This window comes from Diceros bicornis, chromosome 2 (assembly GCF_020826845.1).
Source record: "Diceros bicornis minor isolate mBicDic1 chromosome 2, mDicBic1.mat.cur, whole genome shotgun sequence".
NCBI lineage: Eukaryota > Metazoa > Chordata > Mammalia > Perissodactyla > Rhinocerotidae > Diceros > Diceros bicornis.
This window is the reverse complement of record NC_080741.1, coordinates 63,698,598-63,710,625: the sequence shown is the minus strand read 5'-3', so window position 1 is coordinate 63,710,625 and position 12,028 is coordinate 63,698,598. Positions and strand designations below refer to the sequence as shown.

Genomic DNA, 12,028 nt, shown 5'->3' with positions numbered 1-12,028 from the left:
AGACTTGATCTTAAATTTATTCTCTTAAGCCCTTAGGAGATACTATAACTGTATTCTCTTTTTAAATTTTATTTTATACAAGTGCTAATGGCAATGCCACTTAATTTTTTCCCAGTTTTATTGTGATATAATTGATGTATAACGTTGTGTTAGTTTTAGGAAAACATGATGATTTAATATATGTATGTATTGCAAAATGATTACCACAATAAGTTTATTATTAATAATAATTATGTTATAGTTAACATCCATCACCTTATATAGTTACACGTTTTTTTTCTTATGATGAGAACTTCTAAGATCTACTTTCTTAGCAACTTTCAAGTATGTGATACAGTATTGTTAACTATAGTCACCATGCTGTACATTACATCTCTAGGACTTCTTTATCTTATAACTGGAAGTTTATCCCTTTTGACCCCCTTCACCCATTCACCCACCTCCCATCCCCTGCCTCTGGCAACCACCAATCTGTTCTCTATGTCTATAACTTCTGTTTTTTAATATATTCTACTTATAAGTGAGATCATGCAGTATTTGTCATTCTCTTCCTGACTTACGTCACTTAGCATAATGCTCTCAAGGTCCATCCATGTTTGCAAATGGCAGGATTTCCTTCTTTCTTATAGTTGAATAATATCCCACTGTATATATAGACCACATCTTCTTTAGCCATTCATTCGTCGATCTTAGGTTGTTTCCATGTCTTGGCTATTGTAAATAATGCTGCAATGAACATGGGGGTGCAGATAACTTTGCAATCTAGTTTTTTGTTTCCTTTGGATAAATACCCAGAAGTGGAATTGCTGGGTCATATGGTAGTTCTATTTTTAATTTTTTGAGGCGCCTCCACACTGTTTTCTATAGTGGCTGCAACAATTTACATTCCCACTAATAGTGCACGAGGGTTTCCTTTTCTCCGACACTTCTTATTTTTTGTCTTTTTGGTAATTGCCATTCTCACAGGTGTGAGGTAACATCTCATTGTGGGTTTGATTTGTATTTCCCTGATGATTAGTGATGTTGAGCACCTTTTCATGTACCTTTTAGCCATCTGTCTTCTTTGGAAAAATGTCTATTCAGATCCCCTGCCCATTTTTTAGTTAGATTGCTTGGTTTTTTTCTATCAAGTTGTATGAGTTCTTTATATATTTTAGATATTAACACCTTGTCAGATGTGTGATTTGCAAATATGTTCTCCCATTCCGTAGGTTGCCTTTTCATTTTTTTCAATGGTTTCCTTTGCTGTACAGAAGCTTTTTAGTTTGATGTAATCCCACTTGTTTATTTTTGCTTTTGGTGTCAAATCCAAAAAATCATTGCTAAGACCAGTGTCAAGGAACTTAACCCCAATGTTTTCTTCTAGGAGTTTTATGGTTTCAGGTCTTATGTTCAAGTCTTTGATCCATTTTGAGTTGATTTTTGTATATAGTGTAAGATAGGGATCCAGTTTCATTCTCTTGCATGTGGGTATCCAGTTTTCCCAGCACCGTTTGTTGAAGAGACTATCCTTTCCCCATTGTGTATTCTTGGCTCTTTTGTCGTATTAATTGACCATATATGTGTGAGTTTATTTCTGGGCTCTCTATTCTGTTCTGTTTATCTATGTGTTTGTTTTTATGCCAATACCATACTGTTTTGATTACAATAGCTTTGTAATATAGTTTGAAATCAGGGAGTGTGATGCCTCCAGCTTTGTTCTTCTTTCTCAAGATTGCTTTGGCTATTTGGGTTCCTTTGTGGTTCCACACAGATTTTGGGTTTGTTTTTTCTATTGTTCTGAAAAACACCATTGGAATTTTGATAGGGATTGTACTGAATCTGTAGATCACTTTGGGTACTATAGACATTTTAACAATATTCATTCTTCCAATCCATGAGCATGGAATATCTTTCCATTTTTTGGTGTCTTCTTCAATTCGTTTCATCAATGTCTGAAAGTTTTCAGTGTATAGATTTTTCACCTCCTTAGTTAAATTTATTCTTAGGTATTTTAGTCTTTTGGATACAATTGTAAATGGGATTGTTTTCTTATAACTGCATTCTTAACCCCTGTGAGGCTTCAGCCTTCCAGCCTTGTCCTTCCCTCTCCCACACCCTCCTGATGGATCGGTTCCATTGTTTGCAGTCATCTCTTTTCTTTAGGGCTCTCACGTTTTTTACTTGTTTTCCCTCCAGCTTTTTTTTTTAGTTCCACCAGATGGTGGCAGGGAGGGATAGCTAAAGAGTTAAATTTTAAATTAATTGCACTTGAGCCATACAAATTGTTGGGAATTTAGAGAGTCTATAGAATTCTACAGGCCTGGTTCATATCCCAGCACTAGCCGTGTGACTTAGAACAAGGCTTCTTGATTGCTCTGAGCCTTGGGTTTGCCATCTGTAGAATGGGGATAATAATGACTATGAAGAGTTGTTCTGAGGGAATTAGAGACAATAGAGCAGTTTGGGGATTGACAGTGTCATATCTAGAAGGAACACGAGGCTCCCTCATCTCTCTCCCTCAGTTACCTCTTGATTCTCTCTGTGATTCTTCCTTCAGACCTTCCACTGCCTGTTTTCTCCCTCTTCCTCTTCATCTGCTGCCAAACTCAACCCTGTGTAACTGCTCCAAGGAGCAGAAAATAAGAGAGTGTTCAGAAATGAATCTAAGCTGACTGCTCGCGCTTTAGCCAGCTTTTGAAAATGCTAGAGCCAATCCGGAAAATGCAAGCTCCGTTTATAGTTCCTTCTGAATCCCCCAAAATAGAGAAACCTTGCCAAATATGCACTGAGGAAATCCTCCTCTCTGATCACACAACACATGCCTAGAAGTTTATGTCTTTGCATGTGTATGCAGATGGATCTTTTTAAATCCTCCCTCAAATATTGCTATCAAGCTCCATGTAAGAACAGAAGACCCAAGGAGATAGCCTGACCTGTGCCTGTCTTTAGAAGTTTACCAAAGGTTACCATTCTCCCAAAGAGAAAAGACTCTGTAAGCAATGAGAAAAGCAGATTCTGATAGTTACCCCCCTGTAGACGTGCTCTCTCTTCTGCCTGGACCTGGAGCAGAGAATTTGCAGAAGGTGGACCTGGGAGGTGAGGGAGAGTAGAGCACTGTGGGAGGCCCCCACGTGACGCTGAATTGGCAAAGTGACGCTCAAGGCAGCTGGAGGAGGGAGAAGCCCCATCAAAAGCCTTGGTTGCCCCTATGCAAAGCATGCTGGTGGCCCTCTCAGAATGTCCCCACCCCAACAAGGCTTAGAGTGAATGTTGATAGCAGTTGGGCAACAACCTCAATAGACCAAGTCAGGAAGAGGGTGGCCACTCGCCCTGTTGGCCTGGGGCAGTCCTGGTCTGTGCCTGGGGCAGTCTTGGTGTAATTACTAATTGCTCCCACTTTCATGATCACAAGTGTCCTTGTTAAAGAGAAAATTGGGTGGTCTCTAGAGAGTACAGCCCTTCAGGCTCCCCTCAGTCACAGCCCTCACTTCCTTTCTTGTTCCTACCTCCCCTTGCACCCACTCACTCTCCTACCGTTTTACCTCATATCTACGTGGCACAGGTACGTGTCTTGACTTTCCTGCCTTCATCTCGTGACACCTTGACCTGATGTCAGTAAGCATGCCACAGCACGGCCTCAGAGCCCACTCAGTGGGATGTGCTGGAGGCCACCCACCCGGTTACAGGAAGTTCTCTTCTTAGGAGTCCTTGGCAACCACCTCAGAGCTCTTGTTTGCTGTTTAAGTGTGCATTTTTCCCTTTTGCTTTCCCCTTGGGGACTATTAAAACCCATCTGTTTGTTGGCAAGATGTATTTCATGCTAGGCACATAGCAAATTGCCCCCTCCTCCTTTTGAGAAATAATCCAGGTATCCGCCTTGAGAAACACAAGTTCTGCATACTTACAATAGCATGATCATCAGGGACGTTTTATACAGTCACACAGGTTGTGCACTGCACACCTCTAGGGGTACCATTCCCATAGGCTACAATGTGAGGGGCACTCCCTAGATTCATATAGTGCAGTGGCCCTAATACTGATGATAATAAAAATAGTACAGCTTACTGTTCATTAAGCTACAGACCACGCACTGTGTTGAGTATTTTTATATGGAGGACTGCATTTAACCTTTTCCATAATTCTCTGATGTGGTAATTAAATTTTTATCCTCACTTAAAGATGAGGTAACTTGAGGCTTAGATAAGTTAATTCATCTAAGTTCATGCATTTACTAAGTATTAAGGCTGGACTGTGAAGCCCAGCAGGTTGACTTCTAGAACACGTGCTCTCAATCTTGACCTTCTACCGCCTCCCATGTCGACGTGCATCTAAGTTGAATTACTTTATTTCCTTCTTAATGGCTTGTCCAGCCTCTTACTGCGGAGTTGGCATCAAAGTAGAATTCCCTTTTCTGAGATACCATCCCCACCCGCTTCTAAAAATGAAATTCTTGGTGCAGTTGGTTGACAGTCAGACCTTAAACCATGTCACTGGGGGAGTCTGATGATGTTGGAGCCCCTCAGTGGACCTCCTCTGTTCGTTGTGAGGCCTGGTGCCTGTGCGCAGGAAAGGGGCATCAGTGTGCCTTCATGATACTGTAAGGGCTGAGCCTGGACTCTTAAGTGTCGGGCAAAATAATTGGAGAAGAGAAAAATGCTCTATCCAGACATTCATGTCTCCTTTTATTTATGCCCTAAAAGCACCATGTTGTAAACAAAAGACCATTCAATGTGTGGATCCGGGAAATTGACTTCCATCTCTGGGGTCCAATTAGCTCATCTGCAAAATGGGAATTGTACGGCAGACTTGCCTGAAGCGTCATGGTGAAGATTAAGGGAGATTTAGTGAGGGGTTCAGTGCAGTGCCCAGCACGTTTTAGGCCTTCCAAAAAGGCTACTTCGCTTTAGCACAGTGACCTCCTGATGGAGAGTTCAGATGACAACCAGCATGCCACCTTTGCCTGCATATCACAATGTTGGTGTTTTAATATCACCTGCCAACTATGGGCCAGTTATTTGACCTCTTAGTGCTGAGTTTTACTTACTTTGGAATTATAATGCTCATGAGGCTCTTTCAGGAAAAACAAACAAACAAAGCATGACTTTTTAATCCTTTTGAAAATTGCTATCATAAAAGATTTACTTATTAATAGTATTATAATCTGATATATGAATTTACTTACAGCTGCAGAGATCTTTTGATCAAATTTGGATTGTGAGTTTCTGGGTTATGCATCTCTTAGCATTAAGAAATAAAGCTCTCAGATTTCGCAATGTTCTTTTTTCACCTTTCCCTGGGGTACTCTCATTCCTCCCTAGTACCTACGTATCACAACAAGGCTGCCCTGCTCCTTCCCTCACTTCAGTCACCCTTGCTCACCCTTCAGGCCTCAACTAAGATGTTACTTCTTCTCAGAAGCCCTTGCTGTTCACACCTCCCCACTAGTAACTGAGTCAGATGGCCCTCCTCTCAGCTCTCATAGCACCCTGAAAATATTCTGCTTTAGCAGTTAGCCCTCTGAATTGTTGTTGCTTATTTTCCTTGTCTATGTTATCAGCTGTTTGCAATCAGAGAGCTTGTCCACCGGAGTTTTCCCCAGCACCTTAGCACAGTACCTGGAGCATTGATTGAAGACACTTGTTGAATGAATGAATCTATGAATGAATGGAGGAACAAAAAGATAGTTGGATGGAAGGAGAGACGGAAGGAACAAAAGACATTATAGAAGAATGCCTGCTAATTGATGGCCTTTTTTCTTTAACTCTTGAGAATCACGACATTGTAAAATGTCTTTTAGAACAGTCAAGCAAACTGTTTTTCATGTTAAGAACAGCTGTTTTGTTTTCTTGTCACATTGCCACGAACAAGCTGTGCTCAGATGTGTCTGGCCTCTGCAGAACTGCCCCCATGGCTGTTCGGCTCAGTGCAGGGACTCGGGTCACTGTAACACATATTTGGATTCTAAGGACTTTTATTGAGATCAGCTGTAGAATGATTCCCAAGTTCTCCTTAGGACAGAAAAGTTAGAAATGAGCAGCAGGTCCCTGGTCAGTTGGTGACAAAGATTTTATGAAATTCACCATAGGGAGTGATCAGGTTTTGATGTGTGTATGAGGGCCGGATATTAACTCTTTATTACTCATTCCCTCATTAATTTATTCAACAAGTCTTTATCAAGCCCCTGCAAAGTGCCAGGCACCCAGCATCGGGGATTCAGTAGAGAGCATGAAATGACTGTGGTGGGATTCGTTGTCTAGTGGGACAGGCAGACAGAAAACAAGCAAACAAACGTGTTCTATGAAATTGGCAATTGTGAAAAGTGCTGTGACAGAAAAAAAACAGGGTGCCGAGGTACAGACAGAGAATGACAGGCCAGTCCTGCCTTCTCCAGGTCAGGGGGTGAAGGGCAAGAGGAGGCGATTCCCGGGAGAAGGAGGAGGGAGGAGAGAGCCCAGCGTGTTTGCGGACAAAGCACAGCGTGGCAGGAGCAGAGTACGTGAGGGGACCAGGAGGCTGAAATGAGGCTGGGCCTGGAGGAGCGGCCGGGTTTGGCTTTTCTCCTAAGCAATTTAGGAGGTTCACGTGCCCCTTCATGACCCGGCCTCTGTCCGCCTTCTAGAATCCCCGTCTCACATCGAAGGTTCTAACAACCCCGAACAGCTGTAGTCATTCCCCTGCAACCTCCATGCATGCTAGCCCCCCGAGAGTGCCCCTTCTCCTCCTTGCTTAGTTCACTCATCTTCTCCTTCACTCCTCCTCTGCTGCCACCACTGCTTGGCACCCCTTTCAGCGTTGTGAACATTCCCGCCCCTTGTCTTTCCTCTTCTCTTGCCGTCACAGTTGCAGAAGACCCTGATGGCTTCTTACTCCATCACACTCTGTTATGAAACCCACATCTGCTCACACAGCTGCACAGGCGGCCCTAAGCATAGACCACAGTGGTCGCCAGTTAGCCAGCTGTCCTGGCACGTGCACCCCAGGGTGGGAGAAGCAGCTGCCCTGGGTGTCATCACAGAGAGAGAAGGTGAGTAGGAGGCCAGGGCTGCATCCCAGTGCCCAGCACAGAACTTGACCCGTCGTACATACTGGTTGAAAAAAAGTGAATGGCGTTAAAGTTATGAAATGTCTCTATAGTATTGTGTCTGCCTTTTTCCCTTGCAAATATACTACTTTGGGGCAAAAATGTCCGTACTCCCCATACCTGACTTTAAAATAAGCTTTGCGAATAGAACCCATTGGTAATTTAAAGACTGCTTTTTCTTTTCTTAATTTAAAACAATGTTGGATAAATTGATGTGTAATTACCGTTCCTTATCACAAAAAACTCTGTATAGCACACACAGAACACGGTGCTGTCAAGTTCCCCATTTGTTCTGGCTTGTCTGTCCACGCACACCGACAATGGTAGCCTGGCACTAGAAACAATACGACAAATTCTGTCATCCGTGAAGAAAATCAATGACCTGAGAAAAGTAGAACACGTGAATACGAAGTGATTTTCTTCCCCTCATGGTTAGGGCATCACACCAAAAAAGGTGTAAAGCAACTTGATTACAATCTTTAAGGAAAGACAATCTCTACCCATTGCATTACATGAGCCTTTTTAGCTCACCACCCTGTGGCCAACCTACCTAGCTAACTAAAATAGTATCTTAAAAGTTTATTTTAGGTCTTCTTCACCCTCCAATTTGGAAAGTTATTTTCCCCCTGTTAATTTCAGCACATTTAAAGGCACGTGTAGCCTGCGGGACAGTGGGCATACTACCCAATTTAGCCCAACGCTGTGATTATTTGCTTTCTGAATTACAGTGCACGCTGATATTCGGGGAGCCTGGTGGTATGACTTAAACACTAGATATAATTTTTTCTAAAAGCTGTAATGAATTTTGAGAAAACCTTTTGGAAATTAAAATGAGGTTTGTTGAGCTTTCCAACTGTTTTTCAGAACATTCTAGATCATATTCCAGGACAGAGGAAAGAGTCATAAATTCTAGGAGTTAGGGAAAGTGATATTACCGAAAGCTGACAAAATCCTATAGCTGGGTTTGATTTCTGATTACCCCGCCGCCAGGCTCTGGTTAGGGCTCCAGGAGAAAAGCCTGATCAGGCAATTTTCAGAGCTGCTGTTAACTAATTCCAAAGCACTGGGCATGTCACTTATTTACTTAGTTTAATTTTTCTAAAAGTTATATTCAAGGTAAGGTTGCCCAATTCCCTTGTCTACCATTGGCAAAATAGTCTTTATGGTAGTTAACCATTCTTCAAGACCGAGGGAGAAACACTTAACAAGCAGAAAGTATTGAGTAATCCTTGTGTTTCTGCTCTAAACTGTTACTTATTGACACAGATTAAAGCCCCATGGATTAGTGAAAATGAGAGAGGACACTGGAAGGTTTAGTCCGGGTTGGCTGCTCAATAATGATAATCTTCTCTGAGTCATTAAGACCTGATTTTCTAAGGAATTACTTTTTCTATGGGGAGTTAAGTATTTCTTCTGCATAAATCTACACATCACTTTTTAACCCTTGTTTTGTTTTGTAACATTCAGTGGCTCTCTAACTCATTTGGCTTTTTTTTTTCTTATGAAGAAACAAAAATGTTATTACTTCACAATAGTTCCCAGCCTCCTCCAGGGAAACAGAAAACCCCAAAACCGCTGAGCCAGAGTTGAGCTAGGAGCTGGGCTCAGCCAGCCTCCTGCGTTGGTTGGAAGGGATTTGCTCCTGCATGCTCACCTCACAGTGCTTTTGGTTCATATTTGTGCCCCAGAAAAACTATGAATGACTCCACATTCTAGATATTGAGATTTGCTTCCAAGCAGCAGAAATTTTGAGTTGTTTGCAAATGACAAGGGGCCACCAGGACATACCACATATCTCTTCCACTTCTTAAAAGAAATAAGCGGCTAACAAAAGACACAGGGTATACCATATGACCCAGCATTTCTATCCCTAAGGATATACTCAAAAGAATTGAAATCAAGTGTTCAAACTTGTATATGAATGTTCATAGCAGCACTATTCACAATAGCCAAAAGATGGAAACATCCCAAATGTCCATCGACATTTGAATAAACAAAATGTGGTATAGCCATACAGTGGACTATTATTCAACCATAAAAAGGAATGAAGTACTGATACATGCTACAACATGGATGAACCTTGAAAACATCAGGCTAAATGAAAGAAGCCAGACACAAAAGGCCACATATTGGATGATTCCATCTATATGAAATACCCAGAATCAGCATATCCACAGAGACAGAAAGCAGATTGGTAGTTGCCTACAGGCTTGGGAAAGGGGGAATGGAGAGTGACAGCTTAATGGGTACCAGGTTTCTTTTTGGGATGATGAAAATGTTCTGGAACTAGATAGTGGTAATGATTACACAATGTTGCGAATGACTAAATGCCACTGAATTTTACACTTTAAAATGGTGAATTTTATGTTATGTGCATTTTACTACCAAAAACAAAACCAAAAAAAAGAAGAAAGAAAGTTACGGGGTTTGTCAGGAAAGACATTTCTGAGTCAAGCTGGATCCCAAATTCAAATGCCTTTGGGACGGGACGAGGCAGGTAATAATAGGGAGGGAGGCCTGTGAGAAGGGAAAGAGAGGTGAGGACTCTGGGAAAGTTTAAACGTCATTATGCTAACGACAAAACCTCATGGCAGTGAGATAGGGCCTAAGGTGTGTAATCGCTGGTGTAAAGGAAAAAGCCGTCCTTGGCACAGGTCTTGGTTAGCTGAGGGTGGCTCTCCAACGTAGTCTAGAGTCTTGAAATGTTGGGTGACACGATGCTTTAGGTAGAACAGGCTTTGGCAGACCTTCAGCAGGGCAGATAATGAAGGTAAAACTTTTAAGGTGGGGTTTGCTGTTGGTTAAAGCAAAAAAGATAAGGAATAGATAGCCTAGAAATCGTCCTAGACTGAAACATACCACTTGTTCTATTTTCCTCCCGTGGTTTATGGGAATAAAAATATCTGTCCCGTCTACCTCACAAAGAGACGTATGACCTAGAACAAGTCACTTCAGCGAAGTCCCAGGTTCTTCATCTGAAAAGTGGAGATTATAGTCATTGCTGACTCTCACTACTGTCTCCATCTTTGCTACTAAAATATCAGCTCCTCTCTGAGAGCAGGGGCTGTGCTTCGTGTCCACTCCTGTTCACCCAGGACCCATCACGGGGCCTGACACTTCTTAGGAACTGGGTGACTGTTTGCCGCATGATCAAGGGGTGGGAGCAGTTCACCCTGGAGAAGGGAAGGCTGTGGAGGCTACAGGAAGGCTCTCCACAAGTCCCTGAAGGGGGATCATTTGTGAGAAATGAAGCTTGTCCTTGATGCTCCCCTGGAATCGACAAGTAGGACAAGAGGCTGGAATCTGCAGAGATGTTTAGTTCCGTGTTAAATGAGATGAAATGGGCCATCTGGACCGGGAATGACTTCCCTGACGCTCGAGGTATTTAGACATCAGTTTGATAATCATTTGGCCATGAGTTTTAAAGAGAGTCAGTGTTTGAATGGGTGAAGTAATCAGGTCTTACCTGAAATTGGTTCCTTCACGCTTTCATTCATTCAGACAGCCACATTTAAATGCTTATCGCTATTCCAGGAGTAGTGCTGTTAGGTAATTGGGTAAAATAATGAGTTCTCCAATAATCCCTGCTATCAGAGATCTCACAGTCTTCAAGGGTATATAGACAGGAAAACAAGTCATTACAGTAACAGGATATAATAAGTCATCTGTTATTCTGCATATCAACACCCGTTCTTTCTGTCTATAACAGTGCACCAAGACTTGTGGCGAAGGCTCCAGGTACCGCAAAGTGGTGTGTGTGGATGAGGACAAAGGCAGCGAGGTTCATGGTGTGCACTGTGACGTGAGCAAGAGGCCCACGGACCGCGAGAGCTGTAGTTTGCAACCCTGCGAGTATGTCTGGATCACAGGAGAATGGTCGGAGGTACCGTACCGGGGATTCTGTAACCACCTTCAGGTCAGCGATGGCCTGAGGGCAACAGAGGGAAGAGGGCAGAAATGTGGGAGACTCAGACCCACCTTCTACTTTTGCCACTGAGAACTGGGAGTTCTCAGACAAGTCCCTTAGCCTCCCAGGGCCAGAGTCCCACATGTGCAAATTGGGGAAGGTACGTGAAATGGTCTCTAAGCTCCCCTCAACACTACATTCTGTGATTCACCTTGATGTCCTCTTGGTATGATAAGGAAGAAATTATTACAGGGACTGCAAATTCATATAATGCCTGTAGGTGCCTGAAGAAAGTTAAGTATAAGAAAATGTCTTAGTGTCAGGGAGACAATAGGGAAAGGCGGGGACTATGACAAACTAGCACATACTACGTAAAGGGAACAGGCTCTCTTCCACTTTACCTAAAGCCATGCAGAAATGGGCGTCCAATGTTACCAAACCTGATTTTTCAAGAGAGGACAAAAATCTGAACTTTTATGTGAGATCTCCTAATTTTAAAATGTGGACTCAAATTATTTGTTTAAAACATTGTGTGGAGCAAACCAAATACTTTTGTGGGCTGCCTGTTTAACAACCTCTGATCCAGAGGAACAAAATAGTTTTCCATAATATTCAAGGAATCTCAAGTGTCTATTTTTTCTTATCTCCTCCTCCTATAAACACTTTTTATTATTAATAAACCAATAGTAATAATCCCATGATTATATTATTTTCAAACCTCATGATATCTTCAAATACTGAAAGATCTATAAAACATCAAAACCGGTTGTCATTTGCCCAGAAGAATTTAGACATGTGAAAGGGAAGTATCTGGGCTCTTAGCAAAGGTGCCAAAGATTTTCAGATAACGTCCTTGCTGTCACGGGGTCTCTTCAAAGTTTGATGGGACAGCAATTTCATGTTTTAATGGGATGAATATTTGCATTTAGATGACATGTGTGTTGGGTGTTCAATTGTTGCTGCACTAAGGCTGGTCCTAAAGTCTTTTCTATGTCTCCCCATCCATCACTCCACTCCAGTGAATCTGCCTCCCCCACCCTCCGGGACATATGGCAACA

The 12,028-nt window shown here is 42.4% G+C and overlaps 1 protein-coding gene across 2 annotated transcripts in view; it reads left to right on the top strand.

Moving 5' to 3' along the window:
- ADAMTS9 (ADAM metallopeptidase with thrombospondin type 1 motif 9) overlaps positions 1 to 12,028 on the top strand; it is a 164,425-nt gene that overhangs the window by 127,526 nt on the left and 24,871 nt on the right. For both annotated transcript variants that reach the window (XM_058562485.1, XM_058562478.1), the window contains one exon: positions 10,773 to 10,946. In XM_058562485.1, coding sequence (XP_058418468.1) covers positions 10,773 to 10,946 — 174 coding nt within the window. The remainder of the gene's footprint in view (positions 1 to 10,772; positions 10,947 to 12,028) is intronic.